Here is a 20,488-nt window from a genome sequence, read left to right as displayed (position 1 = left end):
ATTTTCACGGGAAGTGGTTGCCTGAGGACGCAAGGCATACATCAGGTGTCCCTCCCATTCCTGGCCCGTATCAAATACGTTTGCAATACGCGGAATAAATACATCATCGTCATCTCCACACTGCCTCTTTTCTAGCATCTTCATTGCCTTCAGCTTCGCACATAAACGGTCTGCATATTATATTAGGTCAATACCTTACATTGCAGTATCATTCCCATGGATCCCGATCATGATGCCAAGTTTCCCCTTCACGAGGCTGCTCGAGAGGGCAAACGTATGTTCTCCCCCCCACCATGTCAAATCTATACTCTCCCAGCCCGGTTTACTAACTCAGATCCAGTTCCCACGGCAGAGTCACTTTTACACGTATGAATATCTCGTTTCTATCTACCAGGACACGCGCTGCATTCTGCCTCAATCTTAATTCTCACAGGCCTACAGGCAAACCCCAAATTAGCAACAACCAAAGATGCCGACGAACGTCTGCCTATCCACTGGGCCGTGGCATACAACCACCTCCCCATCGTAGAGCTCCTAGTATCTACCAAATCCTTTGATCCAGATGTCGAGGTACGTTCCGAAGTAGAATCCAATTTATTCTCCAATTCTCCCCAAGAAACCGTGCTAACACCTAGAAAACAGGATGGATCAGGATGGACCCCTCTGATGATCGCCGCGAGTCTCAAAAACGCAGAAGGGGACCCTATCATCGATCTTCTACTCCGAAAAGGTGCTGATGTTAATGTCAAGAGTGTCACTGGCCAGGTGCGGCTTTCTCTCTCTCTCTCTCTCTCTTGCCATTCAGTACATGTTACGGAGTACACCACATTGCCTTCCAATACTAAACTACACACTAACTATAGAACGCTCTCCATTTCGCAACATCCAAAGCGAATCTGTCCACCGTCCGCACCTTGGTCGCACATAAATGTAGCGCCAGGGTAAAAGACAAGCGCGGACAACTGGCGCTCCACCGCGCTGCGGCAATCGGCTCTACACCTATCATCCAGGTTCTTCTGAAGGATGGAAAGAGCCCCGTAAACGCCACAGACAGTGACGGTCTCACTGCTTTGCACCATGCCATCTGCGAAGGCCATGGGGATGCCGCAATCACGCTGCTCAAGGCTGGTGCTGAAGCCGACAAGAAAGATTCTGAGGGGAGGTTGGCGATTGATATGGCTCCTGATTCAAAGGTATGAATGACATGGCCACTTGCTGTTTTTTCTCGTTCCTTTTGTATAGAGATTCTAACGGAGATTTCATCTGTTAGGTCCGACTATATATTTTACAGACTGCGGAAAAGGAAGGAATTGAGTTGTGAAAACATTTAACATCATTACGAAACATAGCTAGGGCAAATTAACATGTAGGATTCTAATCTTCAAGGGAGTAGTCCTCCGTAGTAGGCTTCAAACTTATCGCTTCTAAAAGCCTGTCTCGAATATAAAAACCATGTCAATTGAACTCTAAACTCCCGGAAATGCTATTATATACATATACATTCACACATGATAATGCTCAACATTCAATACAGTGCTTCTCACTTCATGGTACTATCCACTAGTTCGCGGTATATTTTCTTAAGATCCGCGATATCAGCTTGGAGCTCCTCCACCTGCTCACTCTTTTCGCCCAGCATCTCCAGTGTAGTCTCGTACCGCCGGTCAAGCCCAGCGAGCTTCTCTTCGAGCTCTTCCACTCGGGTATCGGATACTCTCTTTTCCTCAACCTCCCGCATCAAATCGACGACCTGTTGTCGGGCCTCGTCCCGTTGAGCTGTGATTCGGGCTAATTCATCTTTGGAAGCAGCCCGCTCGCTCTCCAGCCTGCGCACGGTGGCACTCATACGCTCCACAAGTTGTACAGAGGGCCCCGCCCCAGCAGTAGACTCGGAGATGATATCGTTAATGGTGCGAGAATGCTGCGTCGGTGCACCACCAAAGGCGGAAGGGGTTCCTGAGCGGGGGAAGTACTCATCGGACTCGAACATGATAGTGGGTGTTTCGGGAACATGTATAAGCCCACTGCTAGGGAGTAGAGGAGACAATATTGCATGTGAAACAGTAGAAACAGGGAGAGAGTTCTGCCTTGGGGGTGTGCCGATTTCAGGTGATGCACCTGGCATTACAGAGGAACGGCGGCTGGTAGGTCGGTAGTCAGACACCGACACAGCGACCTCTAGATTGCTTGGTCGGCGGTTGAAGGCAACCGGTGATTCGGTTCGTCGGGGGGGATTCATAGGAAGGAGGGCCAGCTCGCGCCATTTGGCTCGCTCCTCTTCAAGTTTTTGAGCCCATGTCGCATCAATCGCCACTTTTTGTTCAACGAGTTCGTTTTGCGCAGCTGCCAGGTCATCTGTGGCTTTTCTGAGCTTCTGCTCCAGTCTCTGCACCTCCCGAGACTGTTCTTCCACTTGGTTCGAGAGATCCCGCTCCGTATCTTGAGCATTCTCAAGTTCTTCCTCGACTTTTTTCACCTTGAGATTCTGCGGCGGTATTAGTCCTGGCGTAAATGAGATAGTTTTGGATAGTAAATAGTATAACACTCTTACCAATTCACGAATTTTTCGTCGAGTTTCCCCCTCACGACGTGCGATCTCATCTCGCTCCTTCTCTACATTCGCGAGACGCGAAAGTAGAGATCCCTCTAGAGTTTGCCAATTTTCACTAGCAACCGCATACTGAGTCTGTAAAGTTTCGATCTGGCGCAGAAGTTTGGCCTGCGTATCCCCAGCAACTCCAGAAGAAGCTTCCTCGGCTCGCGACCGGAGAGACTCCATCTTGCTCTCCAAGACTGACTGCTCGCCTTTCAGCTCCGCTTCTAATACTCTGGCTCTTTCTTTCTCCTGTTCGATCGTCTCTCTCAGACTACTGATTTCCCTTTTCAGCTTCTCCTCGTTGATCTCGCGCTCAATCTTAGCGCTGGATAGCTCCTCCTCCAACTGGTTTGCACGGTACTTTCCCTGCTCTAAAGCATCGGACTGAGCCTTTGCCTCTGCGGTATCTGCACGGGCGACTGCTCGAGCCAGTTGCCCTTTCATCTCCTGTACCGTTTGGCTCAGTGCATTTCGCTCAGCTGTGACGGCTTCCAAGTCTCTTGAAACCTTCATCTGGGCAGAAAGGGACACGTTTGCTCTCTTCTCCGCAGCCTCAGCTCTTTTAGCTCTCGCCTCAACATTAGCCAAATCCCTCTCGAGCCTATCACCTTTCTTTTTCGCTTCTGTCTGAATCTTCGAGTTTTCTACTAACTGTTGTCGAAGCTTCTTCATCACCGCCCTATGGTCCATTTCTGCCTTGGAAAGTTTTTGGCCTTCTTCGAGCAAAAGGGCGATCTTTTGATCTTTTTCTCGAAGCTGCCTGTCTATGCTCCCGGGTTCGGCAGTGGCAGCAGCATTTCGGGCGGACTCGGCAGCTTCTTGAGCCAAGTACTTCAACTTTGACTGTAGAGCATCGATCCGCTCAATATACCCATGAATTTCCTCTTGTAATTGCGACTCGGGGCCGTTATTATCGCCTTCTAGTTGTGCGGACGTGTCATCATCATCATTAGATGATGACCTGATAACCTCAACGGGGGATCCCGTGGTCATTTGCGCAGCTTCCTTTGACGCAGGTAATGGGTCAGGTTCCTCCATGTCTTGCCAATGTTCCGGCACAGGACTAGTAATATTCCTCTCAATCGAAGTTCTCGTGTCAGCATCTACAGAATTGCGCGGTGATCGGGCGGAGTCATAGCTCATCCTCGGGGCCATTGGCGCTATATCTGACAATGCGCCCTGGGATTGGCTTGGGTCTTTGGTAATGGAGTCGAGACTGGACTCAATATCTAGGCTCGAACGCGCATCATTGCTCGGAACGGGGCTAGTAACTGGGGAAGACACAGAAGCAGTGCTACCGGGAGTGTTGGATCTGACCATGGCTCGAGCTAGGCGTTCCTGCAGACGGTCATTTTTCCGCGCATTAGACGAACTGCGCGAGGCATCTAAACTTTGTTAGCCACATAGTTTGTGCATTCGCAGCGCGACATTCATGCAACGACGTACTTTCAGACGGATCGCTTGGTTTTGCTTTTCCTGCCGGTGGCTTAGACTGGGGTTGCTTTGACTCTTCCTCCTCTGCTAATATCAAGTCCAATCGCGACTCCACGCCGGCGACAGCCTGCTGGAGAAAAGAACCAACTTTCCATTTGCTTTGCGACATATTGCAAGCCCTTTGATGTAGACAGAGAAGACCAGCAGAATTCTCAAAAGAAGACCCGAACTACCCCTTTTACCCGATGACCACGATGCGACGTTATGACGAAAGTAGTGTAATCTGCTGCCTGTTTGTCGTCACTATGAAATGAGGGGACAATCTGGCCAGTGATTAGCGACGTCAATCGCGGACAAGAAGATGGGAAAACGAGAGACGGGTTCTGAAGGAAAATCCATGAAAAGAAGCGCTAAAAGGACAGGCTGAAGTAAAATACAAGAGAGATCTGGCCTCCAGGTTGACACAAGTGAGATGAGAGATGCCAGACCAGACGGCGTGGAGTTGGACGAGTGCGGGAGAGTTACCTGAAGTGGCTTGGCGACCTTTGCCTCATTCGGTCGTCTCCTAGACCTTCACTCCTACTGCTTGCTAGGTGTTCTCCCGACGACACCCTCACCAGGTCTCCTCTCTGTCCTCTTTCCTTGTCTCTTCCTTCATATTTACCCGGCAGGCTCCTTGACTTGTCTGGAATCATGTCGGTTGTTTCCCTGGAGCCCCCCACGTATCTCAGCTCCCTGCAGAACAACATTCGAGCTCGTCCTATCCCGTGGGAGGGAGCCGTCCGTGCAGGGAATATCACTGAGGACCATCTGAAGAAGATCAAGGCTGTAGATAAGGTTCGCAAGGAACAGCGCCGTCAGACTATCGATGGCGATCTTTTGGGATACGTGAGTCTGCTGGCGGGAGGTGCGGAGGGGAAGAGTGTGTTGGAATCCGCAGCCAGACGAAGCGATATTGTACAGTACATTCTAGTGCTTGCAGCCGATCTCATCAATGGTTTGTTCTCAATTGATTAATGAAGCCTCTGCTGAGGAATGCACAATGCTGATTGATGTTTGTGTCGTGTTCTAGATGCTCCCTCCTTGTCGTCCGCCCTGGTTGCGCATCCAGACCCTTACAAGCCATTCCTTCCCCTCTTGCATCACTCTACAAATGCCGAAGACCCCATTCCGCTGCTCACTTCCACCTTCTTGACCAACCTGGTGTCTCTCAGCCTTACTTCTTCTTCAAAACCGACAGTGCGGGATGAGGAAGCGCTCCCGCAGCTCTACAGCTATCTGTCTACTCTCACCCAGAATCAAGATAGCGGGCTTCAGGACATTGGAGTCCAGGAACTGTCAGCATTGCTTCGCACATCCAGCTCTCGACAGATCTTCTGGAATGAACGGAAGCAGACGGTCGATCCCTTGATTGAAATTCTCCGTGCGGCTGCAGGGGCCAAGGAGAATAGCTCAAGCAGCAGCCTAGCTGGCAGCAGTTCCCGCGTAGTTGATACTGGGATCTCTGGCGGAGTGGGGCTCCAGCTCTTGTATCGAGTCCTCCTGGTCCTCTGGCAGCTGAGCTTTGAAGGCCGCCTTCTTGGGGAAGAGTTGCAGGCGTATGTGATCCAAAAAAAAAAAAAATATATATATATACCCAACAACTTTTCGCATGCTCTTACTGACCGGCACAGGGACTACGAGATTATTCAGCTATACTCCCACCTCCTTCGACTGTCCCCCAAAGAAAAGACCACCCGACTCCTTCTTGCGACCCTCAACAACCTCCTGTCCTCCAACCGCACTAGTCTCCTTCCCGTCGCCGTGTTTGTCCGCTTGCCTGCTCTCCTCACAACCCTCTCTGGGCGCCATTTAACCGATCCGGACCTTCTGGAGGACCTGAAATCCCTGAGGGAGATGCTCGAGGAGTACACCAAAACCCAGACAACATTCGATCAGTATGCTGCGGAGCTGCAGTCTGGCCACCTGCGCTGGTCCCCGCCTCATCGCAACCCCACTTTCTGGAAGGACAATGCTCGCCGGATTCTGGATGAGTCCAACGGCGCGCTTCCCAAGAAGCTGGCTGAGATTATGTCGAAGAGCTGGGAGAATGACAAACAGGTTCTGGCAATTGCTTGCAACGACGTGGGACACTTGGTCAAGGAGCTTCCCGAACGACGGGGGCAGCTGGAAAAGCTGGGATTGAAGACCCGCGTGATGGAGCTGATGGCCGATAAAGACGAGTCTGTGCGATGGGAAAGCTTGCGGGCGGTAGGAGAGTGGCTCCGCTATACCTTTGATGATTAAACACTTTTCCTTTTTTTTTTTTTCCTCTTTTGTTCTTGTCGAATAAGAACCGACTATACTATACTACCCTGTTTGTTTGTACTCGTTTCTCTTTTCTATGTGGCCAGGAAGGCATATTGGCTGCCTTGAACGGGCTTTGCAGCTATATCAAGACCTTTCTATTGTGTCTTGTACTGAGAAATATAGATAAGAGATTCTCCTCGTGGTGGATTGAAAACGCAGTCAAGCCACTGAATGTGAAGGAATTACTTATGGAGAATGCTTATCGACGGGATCTCTCCGAAAAGAACACACTACTCCATCTTAGTCGGTAGGATCAGCCCCAAGCTATAAAGGAAAAGGAAAAAGAAGCGGGAACTTGTCCAAAATTTATCCAAGGGGGTTCGTGTTGCGAAACAAACTGGTGGCTCTTTGATACAAAAGTGGATGTGATGGGATTGAGGTTGAGGGGGGAAATCTCGAGGTGCAGCTTATCTACAGTCCACTATTTTGCCTCTCACAACAGGAAGGACGACTTTTCATAGGTATATATATAAGACACTGCTTTTTCTCCTTTCGTCCATGATATCCTCTCAATTCCTCTCCCACTATTTAAAAGAGAGAGAGAGAGAGAGAGAGAGAGAGAGATTTCCCGCTGAACCGCAGGAGCGGGGAAGGGAAGGGGAAAAAAAAAAAACCACACACACAGGCATAAGTCCAAAAATTCAGGATAACGCTTCCCAATGTCACGATCGTTTACTGGTTGCAAAAGATGTAAGTCACGCCGGCAAAAATGTGATGAGCAGCGTCCGACGTGTGGTCGATGCAAAACTGCGGGATCACCGTGTCGGTATGCGATGCAGTTGCAGTGGGGAGGTCGCGCTTTTTCGCGGTCGAGGTTTGGAGCCTGCGTTCGGGATGGAGGCATGCAGAGGTTAGGTGAGTCTTATGGTATATAAACTATCTCCTAGGAGGGATGTGTTTCTGACCCCAGATTCTTGCTGTAGAATACTCTCCGGGAGAATTCATCTACACCACCAAATCATCCGCCGCCGCCACCTCTTCTTCTTCTTCTTCTTCTACTTCTTCCTCCTCCTCGTTCTCTTCCGTCGTGTCCTGGACAAAAGCTGTCGATCCGTTTTCTTCGCTATCCTCCCACCAAAAGTCCCTCCTTCACCACTTCGTTCATGATGCCTCCCAGATCACCGCTTGTCATTCGGGGATGCAGCAGGATATATGTCGAATGCTCGTCCCCATGGCCCTGCAAACGCCCTCGTTACTGTACGCCACCATGGCGCTATCGGCCATCCATATCCAGGCCTTACACAACCAATCCGAAAACGTCAAGTCCGCCCCCGATATTGCGCGGTTGATGGCGCTCAGTTTGGAGCATTTTCGCAACGAACTCCAGAGTCCGGGGACGAAGGGGTCGGATGCGCTGCTGGCGACGGCACGTACCCTCTGTCTCGCAGAGATCCACTCCGGCGCAATTCATCCGCATTCATGGCGAGCTCATATTGAAGGCGCGCAGGCGCTCATGATCGCCTCGCGCGAGCAAGCCGGGTGGTCTCCCGCGTCCTCCGAGGGTTTCCACAGGTACCTCAATCGATGGTATCGGTCTATCGTATCGCTTACCGCATTGACGGGGAACGGACCCCCCATCGGCGATGCCACCAGCCAGGCTATCTTACTGGGGCCCAGCTCATCGGGGGAGACGCCAGACTATCTCGACGACTATTGGGGGTTTACCGTGAGTCTGGCGGCGATTTTCCGCGGAATCGGAGCCGCAGCCTGGCAGACCCCCCACGATCAACCGGGGGACGAAACGACAGCGACGGAATTGGAGGCGTCCCTACGCCAACTGATGGACGCGGGGGCTCAGTCCACGCCGGCGTTCTACCCGGGGGTGGTCGAGGGCCTCTCGACGGAGTACATTCGACAATTCCTTCTTTGCAACGAAGCGTTCCAGCACAGTGCGCTGATCCAAATCCACCGTCGGCTCCGCAAGATACCGCCGTCGGGCCCCGCGGTCCAGCAGTCAGTCCAGCGGATCCTCGAGTGTACGGAGCAGATTCGACCCTCTCAGGGACTCAGTCCGTGGACGATGCTCACGACGCCGCTGTTCATTGCGGGCTGTGAGGCACAGGGAGACGATCGCCAACATATTCGACAGCTTCTGTCGTCATTACATGATACGATTCGCATTCCGAATGTGTTGCAATCGTTGAAGTTTCTAGAGCAGTATTGGGCTCATCAATTGGATGAGAATGAAAGCTGGAATGGGTATTTAGGTATTTCCCTCCCCCCCCCCCCCCCAAGAGAAGAAGTTTTCCAGTGCTGACGAGGTAGACCGGATGGGATTTGATTTTATTCCCTACTGAGGAATTGTACGATATTATTCCAGCATACACTATACAGAGATGAAGATTGGTATTTATATATAGACTCAAGAATGCGCCAACTCTAAATCCCGCTCATATCCATACTACTAGTTGGTACTATTTACCCCTGAAGATTAGCGGAGTTTGGAAAGTTGGTTCGCTAGGATCGGCTGCCGCTACTATATATATATATATATATATATATATATTATATTATATTATGCTATTATCTTCTTCTTCTCTTCTTGATCCATTTGGTATCTATCTATCTATCTATCTAGGTACGGCGTAGATTCTGTACGGAGAGACTATTATAGTAACCATTCAGATGTCAAGCAGATAAACTCAGGTCTATATTGATTTTGACCCACTGCTACTAATTTAGTCCTGCTGAACTCCTTTTTCGATGTCTTTCTTTCTCCCCCTGAATCGCTTTCATCCCTTCTCTCTCTCTTTCATTCCGGGTTGGCGCCTTTCTCGCTTTGTGCTTCTCTTTGACTCTCACCATGAGGATCTGTCGATCTCTCTTCTCTGATTTGATCCCCTTTGACTTCTCTTTCATACCTGGGCTGATACTAGTTTCCTTTCCTCCCCAGGGTTCCTACTACTATATTCTATACGACTCGTCGGTCTAGAGTCCGATTATTATTATTATCTTCATCTAATAAACGAATCATGGGCCCTGGCTGGACTTCTCCTCCAGCGCCTGGCGCCCCAAGTTCTCCCCCTCCTGTTACAAATGGCCCTGACCATCCTCATCTTCCTCCTCCTCCTCCTCCTCCTCCTCCTCCTCTTCATCCTCCTCTTCATCCTCCCTCTCCTGCTGCCGCCCTCGTGCGCAAGAAGCCATTGCCGCCCACAGCCCGCCGATCGACTCCCTCTCGAGCGTCTTCTTCGTCGTCTCTGCCCTCCGTCTACTCCGACGCCGATCCTCTCCCTTCCTCTCTGCAGTCTCCCATCTCTCTCCACCGTGCGTCTTCTGGGGGGACCTCACCTCCAAATCAGCTACCCTCTCCGGTCTTGTCCTCTCACACTTCGCCTGCTGCCCATGACGACCCGTCTCTCTTTGCTCGCCGAAGCTTGGATAGGTAAGACTCCTCCCCCCCCCCCCCCTGCTCCACTCCTCTCTCTTCTCCTTCTTTCCTTTCTCCTTCCTCCTCCTCCTCCTCCTCCTCCTCATTCCCCCCTTACGAGATTGGGACGTCAAATGTTCATCGTCCTCTTGGGACGTTGCAGGACTAACCCCCTACGTTCATCTCTTCTATACAGGTTACCCCAGAGAGCTCCGTTTCGGTCCCCTCTCCGCATAGATACATCCGCCTCCGCAGTGAATGTGGACAGCGACGACAGTGACGACGACGACCTCGATATAACCCAACTCTATAGATCCCAATTTACGAATGGGACGCCGGTACATAGTCGTCTTGTCAGTGAACCCTTCATTCCGGTCCTTCCCTCTCCAGTCTCTACGACCCATAAGCGTGCCACGATAATGGCACTACACCCACCATTGAACAGACCCCCTCCACTACACATTGACGCCCATGGTCGAACCGTGTCCAATGGTGTAACAGATCCGCGACAACCAAAAACGCCAGGGAATAAAATTAGTTCTTTCTTTGGCTGGCGCGCGAGCACGTCTCCTGGCGCCGAGTCTTCTAGTACAGAAATCTCCGACAGCGGTCGTTCGCCGCTACCATCCCCCATGCCTCCATCTCTACCCAGCACCTCCTATTCTATTACTCCTTCTACTACCGTACCGTTCGATACGACCGGTAGGGCTCCTGGGCATTACCCCGTTCGCAATGGCTCCCTTAGCAGTGCCAGCATCCTGGAAACCGCCCCCTCCGCCCCCTCCGCCCAGGTGGCGGACCTAGAAAATGAGCTGCGGGAAATCAGCTCTGAGCTGGCGGGGTCGATCCGGCGCGAAATGGAACTAGAGGACTTGGTCGAACGGTTACAGTCGGAAACGCCTATCGATACGCCTGGCCGACGTACCAGTGATTATTTTTCAGACTCGGGAACGAGCTCGATTCGATATGCCTACGAATCCGGTGGGCGAATTGAAGATATCGAGAAGTACCGCCGCGCAGCCGAGCAGGAGCGCGCTCAACTCAAGGTTGAATTCAGTCAGAAACTGCAGGAGGAGCGCGCGCGCCGCATGGCATCGGAGTCGCATGTCCAGATCCTGGAATCGCAGGTTGCGCAGGTAAAGCTCAAGCTCTATTCCCCTCTTTTTGGAGCCCACATTAATAATCCGTGCCCCTAGCTTCGACGGGAGAGAGTGGAGATCTCCGACTTGTCTTCGAGAACTCGAGAACTAGAAAGCGCATTAGACGATACCCGTCGGAAGCTCGTAGAGGAGCGCCAAATCAAAGACAACTTTGAAGACCTCTTGACGGCTATGCGCGTGGAGCTCGAGCAGATCCGTAACGAGCGCGACGGTTTCCGAGATACCCAAGCTCTGCCCGATCCCGCCGAGATCCAACGCTTGACGGAAGAAATCGAGGCTTTGAAGATCGAAAATGCTGCGCTAGCCCAATTACAGGGCAATCGGTTTGCTTCCATTGCGGAAGAGGACAACACGTCAGCGAAGCGACGAAGCGTCGCCTTTGGCCTTTCGCGGTCCAACTCCTTGGCTCGCATGCCTCCCAAGGCGAATGGCTCGACCGGTCTCAAACGATCCGGTTCCCTTTCACGATCCAACTCTATATCAGGCAAAGAACGCGACAACACCCGAGAGTCCCTGGCGGACCGGGTGGAAGGCGCTGAAGCCCAGCGAGACGCGCTTCACCAAGCTCTCCGCCGTCTGCTGGACCGCCAGGCGCATGAATCCCGCCAGAGCGAGAAGCGCATCAGGATCCTCGAACTGGAACTGGCGCGTGCCCAAGAATCGGACTCCCCACGTCGAATGGGATACGAGCGCGAAGTGCGCAACTTGCGGGAGGAGGTGAACCACCTCCGCATCCGTGCAGAGGATGCCTTGGATCAGAAATGGCAGTGCGAAAAGGGCTTAGCCGGTCTGAAGATGGATCTGGACCGCGCCGAGCAAGAAACCACCTCCCTCCGTGTTCTGCTCCAAGAACATGACATCGCAGTCCCCGAGGGCCTGGAAGATGGCTTCGCCGAGGTCATTGCCACCTCTTCCTCGCTCGAATCCGCATACCAACAACTCCAAGCCGATCGCGAATACGCAGAGGCTAGCGTTGCTCACTCGCCTCAGGCGGAGTCCAACGAGTTGGCAGAGTCGGTCGACCGAACGGACATGCTCGCGCAGCATGTGCGCCAACAGCTGGCCACAAACAATGCCCTGCGTAGCCGTCTCGCCGACGCCATTGGCAAGGGCGAGAAAGAGCAACAGCTCTCCGCCATCCGCATCAACGAAATGCAAGCGCACCTCAAGGAAATGGAAGACGTCCTCTTGACGGCCCAGCAAAACGCGGAAGACGAAATGGCTCGTCACGAAGACGAGATCCGCCAGATCCAAGAGAGCCATAACGCTCAGCTCCTGCGCATGAAGAACGGCTCCCGTAGCCCCGTGGCTCTGTCCCCCATTCCCCCGAGCACCCCCTTCACCATCCGCTCCCCGCGCCTGGATAAGACCACCAGCGGTGACGGCATGCCCCTGACCCAGGTCGTGCAGTCCGAGACGCTTGAACTCCGCGTGAAGGAACTGGAGAAATTACTGCGCGTCGCGGACGTGGAAATGAGCGAAGTCGTCAGCCGCATGAACCGTGCTCAGATCGAAGTGGCTGAACTCCAATCTGATCGGTATGTACCACCCACCCTCCCCTCTTTCCCGGGTACTAACTTCCCATAGGGACGAGGCACTCCGCGAAACGCGCCGACTCCAAACCGCTATCTTTACAGAACGTGAGGTGTTTAAAAACCTCCTAGGCAGAAATTAATCCCTTTTTCTTTTCCTTCTCCGGTTATGCCCGAGATTTTCGTCAATCTTGTGTGTGTCTGTCTGTCTGTCTGTAACAACATTTATTACTTACCTTTATATCCCCCCGGTGCCGGTGTCCCTGGAGTTTCCTGTTTCGCATCGTTTTTGCTCTTGCTCACTTCTGTGCTCCTCGGCTGGTTGACCAGCACCCAGAGCGCAGTGTATATATGCTAGTCACGAGCACCACGACGTTTCCCGCGCTTCATGGTTGTATATAACACATCCTACCTATGATCTATCTAGACGAAGCTCCTACTGACGGAGCCTGGTATCACACAGGGCTGTCGGATTTATGGGCTACCTACCAGAGAAAACTCGTAAAATTATATAAATAATTTAAACTTATAATAACTCCTATATTGTTTTCAATTTTATCTAATATAATATAATTAAGATAGTTAGTTTAATCGTCAGTTAGATCAACAGCTGGTTGGTAACAAGTAAGTTGCCCGCTGAGGCGTTCCTTGAAACCGACTTGGTTACCACGGGAGAAGTAACTATGTAACTAGTTAACTAGTTAGTTAGTTAGTTGGTTAACTAGTTAGTTGGTCAGCTTGCAAGCTGCCAAAAAGACAAAGCGATTCCTCGCCGCATCTGCAATCCAGACAGACGACGTCTCCGCTCTCCAGCCAGCCGCTGTTTCGTTGCCTTGGCCTCGCGGAGAAAGGGGGTTTCCAAGGCGTTGTTGTTTCGTAACTACTTGTTGATATTCAGGGTTCAATTCTAGAGGACTCGGACTCTCCTTCTTTGTTCATCAGTTGGGGGGGGGGGGGGGGGACGTATTACGGCAGAGTTTGTATTCTCTGGAATGAAATGCTGAATGTGCCTTTCCCTTAGAAAACTGGATTCGAGAGCATCGCAAGGACGATGGTGTTTGACTAGGAATCTGCCACCTCATCATGAATACAAGTAACAACATTACAAAAACCCGTAGTCGTACACTTCTAGATCACTTCCACCGTACCCGGTCTGTGTCTGTCGCTGGAAGGACAAGACACAGACGTGGGATATCAACAGCTAATCATTTAAAGATCCATCCACTCCTCAGAATTATCAAAAAAGGCTTCGTGGTAGGGATTCTTGTCCAGCCATTCTCCTGGAGGCGTTGACGTGGAAAACTTGCTATAGAAATCGGTGAGAGTCTCGTTGAGAGCTAGGCTGCGTAGTTAGCGATGGTTCAAGAATGTTCCAAATACACGCGACATACCTTGCAAAGTCATAGGCTGCGAGGGCTGAAGGGTAAATCGCGAATCTCGCTCTCGGTAAAGGGTTAAGGATTTTGGGATTGCCGTTCCTTTGGCGGAGTTATTAGGTATCCAGCTCTCACATAACCAACCAACAAGCCTCTTCTAGCTTACCTTTCGAGATGGACAGGTAGCCGGGTCTGCCTGCAGGCTGGCCATTGTCTACGGCTTCCATGTAATTGTCATATGACCCTCGTGTGAATTCCTGCATCAAGTGGGTATTTGGCATAAAGAGTGCCCCGTTTGAAACTGTGTGGTATGGTTGGTGGTCTAAGTTGCCTACCCCGGAAAACATTGGATAAGAGGCATACCATCCATAGATATTTTGGGATAGACCAATCCATCGTTGGCAACTTCTATACCGTCTTCCCATTCCAAATCGTCCCGATCGAACTTCTTGTCAAAAAGTGGTGACTCGGGGCGTACTTGGAATCGATACAGCGTTGCTGGGAAAACAGAATGAGACGACACATATGATAGGCCCCGGCGGTTCTGCCAGTGGGCAGAAGCGCCGGAAATAGGGCGAAGAAGATTTCGGAACATTGCTGGGTATTGTGTGTAAGAATCATTCAAGTCACCAATGCCTTTTCTGTTTGTCCGCCAGTTTTTGAGGTGTCAGAATTCGGAAACACTATTCTACCGATTACATATGTATCAAATAATGCAAACATTTGGGGTTTGCTCGGTACCACCACCTCCCCACAGCAAGGTTTGATATAGCAACAAAGAGCGAATAACTTTCAATGGAATACAATACAAATAATAACGAACGTACGAGTCTTGAAAATCCGTCTGGAAATTTCAAAGTAAAGAGGCAACGCTCTATGATAGATCGATCGATCCACGGACTTCCCTCACCTACGTTATGCCGACTCCTCAGTCACCTCAGGATATTTTTCCAGCCACTCCTCCTTAGTCAGACGTTCTCCTTTCGTAGCCAAGAAGTCTGTAATCCTCGCATTCAGTTCTAAGATGTTAGAGGGTAAATGAATATTCCTTATAAGAAACAGTTAAAAAGGCCACTGGTGTTGATATTTTGGGGTAGAAAGAGCTGGTCGAGGACGGAGGACGAATGGCGGTATATATATGTAACTACCTCTCGATTCTCACCCGCGATATGGGTGTGGGTCGTAGACGCAAACTCTGTGAATAGCGCTTAACCACTGAAGTCTTTAATTCAACAGCAGCCAATCAAATTGACAAAGTCAAACAACAATCAAACAGTAAGTAGGGATCATCAGTATGAACCCCTGGATATCACATCAAATCATGGACCTGGTCGCAAGAGCGAGGTATAATAGGCTGTAATCTAGGCGCCGATATCTATATTTGGCGGCCAGAAAAAAATTTCCAGATAACCTTCTCCTATTCTCATAGGAAAATGGTGTGATATTACCTTCCTAGGTCCTTTATACTAGTTTACCCAGGATATTATTTAAAGATCCCCCGTGACGGAGGTTGTATATAAGATCAGGAGTGAGATATCATAACCCCCAGAAGCCTGAAACTTGAATGCTCTACATGCTTCCCTATTGGTGAACCCATACGCGCTATATACCTAAGTTAACTAGTACGTGGTTATGACTCATTCCCCACCAAATAAAGCTGATTTCTCCTGTCAAGAGAAGCAATTGGTCATGGAACCCAAGAAATCACCTTTAACTAATGTAAAGAACTGAGTAGTGAAAAAGGAAGTAGTGAAGTTCCAGCTCAGAGGCTTGGATCATTATTTTTTATGTACATATAATGTATTCAACAGCCGAGCAGCGAACACGACACTTCGGATATCTCAGCCATTCTTGTATAATTACAGCTTATATTAGGAACATAAACTCTCTAAAGCTATTCTAATATGAATCCCAACTATCTCACAAAACCAAGGTATGCTGATGTTGAATACAGCTACCAGGCTCCAAGTACGGACGAGTTATTTAGAATATCTGGATAACTAATGGACCTGGCTTATCAAAATCCGAGGTACGCTCTATCCATAACCCAATAATATGTTACCTTCAATATGTGTCTAGAAGAGGCAGAATCGTTGAATTTCTCGAGATCAAAAAGAGCCATTTTGTATGGCAATACAGATTCGCCGTTCCATTCCAAATCATCCCGGTCGAACTTCTTGTCAAAAAGTTGTGACTCGGGGCGTACTTGGAATCGATACAGTTTTGCTGGGAAAACAGAATGAGAAGGCACGGGCTGGAGATAGGATGAAGAAGATTTTGGAACATTACTGGGTATTATGTGTAAGAATCATTCAAAACTGGCAGTAACAACTATAGTTGATGACTTCAATGACATGTCGGAATTCGGCAATACTATTTTCCCGATTATACATGTGCCGCCGGCTGCCCCCTGTTGATCTGTAGATGGTTGACATGCTTAACCATAACTCAGTTCCCAACTCCCCTTCCCGCAAGAGGGGCTAAGTTGGATCTGACCCTGCTATCGGTAGTAAACTATCCAACTTCATCTTTCAGGAAGCTCGAACCTGAAAACAACGCGTCAACAAGGTGGGTGGGACATGCTGGAGATAGATGCGAAAAAAACGTTGTATATAAATACTAACATGGAACCACCTCCCCCGTACATATTTCAGCACAAAACCGAACCGTCGCTTCCATCGCCTAGCTCGCTAAGATGGGTTACATCATGAAATTCTATACCGACGGTGGCTGCAGACGCAACGGAAAACCAGGAGCAATAGGTGCGGCCGCCGCCGTATTGGAGAAAAGGTCCGGAGGAACGCTTAGTTGGAGAAAATCACTACCGTCGTATCCAGCACCCACAAGCCAGCGGGCCGAAATCTCCGGCATCATTCTTGCACTCGAGATGGCCCTCCAAAAGTATGACTCACTGAACACGAATCCATACCTGGATGTCACGATATATACGGATTCCAGGTATGCGATTGGGTGTATGACGGATTGGATTTATAAGTGGACGCGAAACGGATGGATCAATGCTCAAGGCTATGAGGTTGCAAATCGAGATCTTATTGAGGAGGCTTCTCGACTTGATGATGAATTAAAAGAGCAGGGAGACGTGCAATATGTGTGGATCCCGAGGGAACAGAATGAGCAAGCGGATAGGATATGCAACCAGAGGCTGGACGAACAAGAGGAGACGTCGTCGTACTACTCGGATTGGTAACCCTGTGGTTTGGCTTGCCTATGTGAAATATTGAACTTTTGAGCTATCTGGAGAAATCTAAGGGGATGCTAGGTTAAGGTCAATCCAATTTGTTCATGTGCCCTCCATAGGTTAGAGGAACTGTTGGAGACGACAAGGTATAAACGTTGAGACAGCAAAGGAGCCTAGAAATCTTCCCCTTAGAATACCAGTTGACTCGTAGTCTTGCCTCACTGTAAATTGAAGCTACGCTCAACGGTGTTCCCACTTATGATCCTTCCCTGCTGAAATCTAGAAATTTGGACTGGGTTGCGCCCAATGGAGTCGATCAAAGTCCTACCTACCCCTTTATCACAGCCAAACTCATCAACGAAAACAAGCTGATCAGACTTGAACCTTGGCAATTTATGCTGGTCTAATGCTCTTAGTTGAGGTCCTTTCAAGAGTGGGTAGTGGAAATGTTACCTGGGCGCCGTTCTGAGGATTTCTGAAATGAGATTTAGAAGAGTTTGCCATGAAGTACACCACCAATGATGATACTCCCAGAACCAGAAGTAGACTTTCAATCTAATCGCTCTGAAGAAAATAAAAGGGTGGTTGCGTCTGAATACAGTTAAACCTAAAATTCCAATTTAGTTTAAAGAATTTATAGTTAGTTAGTTAGTGACGGCTTGCATGTGATTAACCAGATTATTAATGGTCTTGGCATCACATGACAGGGGGTCTACAGGAGAGTACCTAGGTACCTATAATACTCCGTGTATGTCTGATCTTTGAGATGAATTGCATAAACCTATCATGCATTATTGATAAATAACTACCCATATCTGCTCCACGGGAGCCTCCTTCCTCTCTACCGATTTCCGCAGGATAGGGCTGGACCAGGAAAGGAACTCTTACCTACCTAACCTAAGGTGCAGAGTACAAATCAGACTCCGCCATGAAAGCAAATGTTTGCTTTGTTTGTTTTCATTCAACCTCCTCGACTATTCATTCCTTCATTCCTTCATTGTCCTCTCTCAACTTGGTGATCTTCTGTACATACAAAGAAACTAACTGCCCTTGATCTCTTTAAATATCCGTAAGGATCCTACTGTTCTTGACAGATAAATATGCTCATCGTTAGCTGTCTTGAATAACCCAACTATTCTCTTTCTCTCTTGCACACCTCCTCATCCAAGTACACATTCCCACCACCATGGACTATCTCCCAGGTAAGTTCCCACAGCGCAAAGCTTTAATAATAATAATAATACAAGGTGTTGGAGGTATTCACTGACGGAAACCCCATTAGAATCAATAAGTTCCATCATTCAGCATCCAACTATTCAACAACTTGCCTCCTCTCCCATTGCCTCTAACCTTGCCCATCTTCACGCGACTTACCTCGACCCTTCCCTCACCCGTCTTCAAACCACCTACCTTGACCCTTCTCTCGCCCACCTGCGCTCGACATACGTTGACCCTTACGTCGTGCAACCCACCGCCACTCTCCTCGCATCCATGCCGGATCTCGTCTCTGTTCTGGTCCTGCTCGTCGTCCTGCTGCTCTCCCTGAAAATCCTCGACTACGCCCGCCGCATGGTGATGTTCTGGGTGTCGCTCGTGATGCGCCTGCTCTGGTGGGCCTCCATAATCTCCCTGGGACTCTACGTGTACCAGGCCGGCCTGGAGAAGTCGGCGCAGGATCTGGGATGGGTTCTGGGCGTTCTGAAGGCGTTTGTCGATCGCTTTTGGACTTGCATGGAGCCACCCGCCACGGAAGGTAATGGCTACACGCAGAAATTCTGGCGAAACTCTTAACACCTGTGTCGTTCTCCTCGGGTCTCGGGGCTTAGTTGTTTCCCTTGCGCTTGCTTGGTCGGGTTGGTCGACCTATTATCAGCATTACTCATGGTCTGTTTGTCGGCGTTGGGATTGGTATATTCTATTCTATACGAGCGTGTTGAATTTTGGTCGGATGGGGAAATATTTATACACCTTGATTAGGGTTCTACGACTGTTCTTATGACGTGTGTGTGTGTGTGTGTGTATGTGTGCATGAATGGTTATATTCATATTAGCTGGATGACTAGATTATGTTGTTTTTTTGGAGGGGGTGCTACATGTGCATCCATTCTCTTTGGCACGCTGGGAGATAAGATAATAGTTATCTTCAGCTTCTGTCCCTAACTTGCATTATTCCTCTCAGTAAATCGTCTCTGATTTATTCTCGGTTTGAATAGAGTCTTCGAGTTTTGTGTGTATGTGTAGAGACGACAGGTGCAGAAATTGAGTGATGGAATAGATCCATTCGTAGATGATAGGTATAGAGAGAGAGAGAGTGAGAGATGTGTCTATCTCGTAGTCAATAGTTCAGTCTCTCGGTGTACGCTCAATCAGCATCCTCCCAGTCAACTTCTTGGGTATCATTCGGTTCCCGGGGCTCCTGGGCCTCATGGTACTGAATGGCATCATCGATATGGCTCAGCACAGCCGCCACACTATCCTCATCCTGCACATCCAACTGGAGGAAAGAAACCATACTGAAGTCATCGATCAGTTGCGCGACCGCGCGATTCAACCGGTTGAACGACCCCCCACTCATGAGCGACTCCTTGGACATGGGGTTAATAGCCACGGTGGCATGCTGGGCCTCCCCCTCCTCCTCCTCCTCCTTCTCCGCCTCCTCATGATGCTCTGGATCCTGAAGCAGCTGCACATCCACCCGCGCAAAGCGTTTCAATTCCTTCCGGGAAACCATATCGCGGACCTGGTCCATCTTGGTGAGAATATTCACGTGGGGCATTTCCAGCATCAACATAGCCGACATGGCACTCAGCGTCCCCGCGAAGAACTTGGCCTTATCCACCACAAACGTACTTTCCACCAGGTAAGCCGCACACAGATTAATATTCAGAGGCCCAGCCCGAGACAGGAACTGGACTAGTGAAGGGAGCAGCGGCACGTGTGTGTATAGCTCGATTTGACCGGGCATGTCGAAGATGATGAGATACTCCTCGCTCAGCGGGTCCAGGGCCTCCGTCAGGAAATCCAGATTTTGGAGTAGGAATTCAAAACAGTATATCAGGCCTCCGTTGGGGCCTAACCCGAGCTCTTCCATTACATCTTCCAGGGTGATCAGCTCCCGGATGTCCAGGTCCGGAGTGTACTCGAAGTGTTCGGCGGCTGGGTCCAAATTGACGTAGAAACAGCTCCGGCGGGTGTTTTGGAGGTGTTGGATAATTCCGTTGCAGAAGGTGGTTTTCCCTGCTCCGGCTGGTCCCATTACTAGAACTCCGAATTTCGACATTTTTTTTTAGGACTTTATTTCTTTTCTTTTCTTTTCCCTTTCTTTTTTTTTTTTTTTTTCTCTAGAGGGGGAAAAAAGATGACTGGGATAAGTGTGAGGATGGGGGGTCCTTGCAGGTACGTACGCGGGGTTGAATTATTCGGGTTTTTTTTCTTTCTTTTTTCTCTACTCCGCTCGATGAGGATCCACTAC

General features: G+C 49.8%; 9 protein-coding genes across 9 annotated transcripts; 5 read left to right on the top strand and 4 right to left on the bottom strand.

The window, feature by feature from the left end:
• Positions 1-124: 124 nt before the first annotated feature.
• On the top strand, positions 125-1,377 carry P175DRAFT_0499092 (ankyrin repeat domain-containing protein). Its single transcript, XM_040896657.1, has 6 exons — positions 125-274; positions 341-366; positions 442-570; positions 643-765; positions 864-1,193; positions 1,271-1,377. Exons 1-6 carry the CDS (start codon positions 217-219, stop codon positions 1,319-1,321), a joined length of 717 nt encoding a protein of 238 aa, XP_040753956.1. The 5' UTR covers positions 125-216; the 3' UTR covers positions 1,322-1,377.
• Positions 1,378-1,417: 40 nt separating this feature from the next.
• P175DRAFT_0521708 (M protein repeat protein) lies at positions 1,418-4,508 on the bottom strand. Its single transcript, XM_040899217.1, has 3 exons — positions 4,043-4,508; positions 2,552-3,981; positions 1,418-2,485 (listed from the first exon to the last, which is right to left on the bottom strand). The coding sequence occupies exons 1-3, from the start codon at positions 4,197-4,199 to the stop codon at positions 1,541-1,543; spliced, it is 2,532 nt and encodes an 843-aa protein (XP_040753955.1). The 5' UTR covers positions 4,200-4,508; the 3' UTR covers positions 1,418-1,540.
• Positions 4,509-4,723: 215 nt separating this feature from the next.
• P175DRAFT_0433055 (H(+)-transporting V1 sector ATPase subunit H) lies at positions 4,724-6,316 on the top strand (the record flags this gene model as incomplete). The annotated part of the gene is made up of 3 exons (XM_040893576.1): positions 4,724-5,027; positions 5,103-5,628; positions 5,704-6,316. The coding sequence occupies 3 exons, from the start codon at positions 4,724-4,726 to the stop codon at positions 6,314-6,316; spliced, it is 1,443 nt and encodes a 480-aa protein (XP_040753954.1).
• Positions 6,317-7,038: 722 nt separating this feature from the next.
• Positions 7,039-12,584, top strand: P175DRAFT_0507390 (uncharacterized protein; the record flags this gene model as incomplete). Its single annotated transcript, XM_040898265.1, has 5 exons — positions 7,039-7,234; positions 7,303-8,586; positions 9,987-10,885; positions 10,946-12,447; positions 12,497-12,584. 5 exons carry the CDS (start codon positions 7,039-7,041, stop codon positions 12,582-12,584), a joined length of 3,969 nt encoding a protein of 1,322 aa, XP_040753953.1.
• Positions 12,585-13,440: 856 nt separating this feature from the next.
• P175DRAFT_0473722 (uncharacterized protein) lies at positions 13,441-14,432 on the bottom strand. Its single transcript, XM_040895183.1, has 4 exons — positions 14,181-14,432; positions 13,984-14,118; positions 13,833-13,919; positions 13,441-13,778 (listed from the first exon to the last, which is right to left on the bottom strand). The coding sequence occupies exons 1-4, from the start codon at positions 14,410-14,412 to the stop codon at positions 13,651-13,653; spliced, it is 582 nt and encodes a 193-aa protein (XP_040753952.1). The 5' UTR covers positions 14,413-14,432; the 3' UTR covers positions 13,441-13,650.
• Positions 14,433-15,494: 1,062 nt separating this feature from the next.
• On the bottom strand, positions 15,495-16,173 carry P175DRAFT_0555229 (uncharacterized protein; the record flags this gene model as incomplete). The annotated part of the gene is made up of 2 exons (XM_040900618.1): positions 15,495-16,105; positions 16,163-16,173. The coding sequence occupies 2 exons, from the start codon at positions 16,171-16,173 to the stop codon at positions 15,835-15,837; spliced, it is 282 nt and encodes a 93-aa protein (XP_040753951.1). The 3' UTR covers positions 15,495-15,834.
• Positions 16,174-16,512: 339 nt separating this feature from the next.
• P175DRAFT_0507388 (uncharacterized protein) lies at positions 16,513-17,025 on the top strand (the record flags this gene model as incomplete). The annotated part of the gene is made up of 1 exon (XM_040898264.1): positions 16,513-17,025. The coding sequence occupies one exon, from the start codon at positions 16,513-16,515 to the stop codon at positions 17,023-17,025; it is 513 nt and encodes a 170-aa protein (XP_040753950.1).
• Positions 17,026-17,794: 769 nt separating this feature from the next.
• Positions 17,795-19,274, top strand: P175DRAFT_0499086 (Apq12 family protein). Its single transcript, XM_040896656.1, has 2 exons — positions 17,795-18,218; positions 18,299-19,274. Exons 1-2 carry the CDS (start codon positions 18,203-18,205, stop codon positions 18,805-18,807), a joined length of 525 nt encoding a protein of 174 aa, XP_040753949.1. The 5' UTR covers positions 17,795-18,202; the 3' UTR covers positions 18,808-19,274.
• Positions 18,965-20,355, bottom strand: P175DRAFT_0555227 (putative signal sequence-binding GTPase GPN3). Its single transcript, XM_040900617.1, has one exon. It carries the CDS (start codon positions 20,294-20,296, stop codon positions 19,379-19,381), a length of 918 nt encoding a protein of 305 aa, XP_040753948.1. The 5' UTR covers positions 20,297-20,355; the 3' UTR covers positions 18,965-19,378.
• Positions 20,356-20,488: the final 133 nt, after the last annotated feature.

This window comes from Aspergillus ochraceoroseus, assembly GCF_002846915.1.
Source record: "Aspergillus ochraceoroseus IBT 24754 chromosome Unknown P175scaffold_2, whole genome shotgun sequence".
In the NCBI taxonomy this organism is placed as follows: Eukaryota; Fungi; Ascomycota; class Eurotiomycetes; order Eurotiales; family Aspergillaceae; genus Aspergillus; species Aspergillus ochraceoroseus.
Note: the sequence above shows the minus strand (reverse complement) of the source record. Positions and strands in the feature narration are given on the sequence as shown.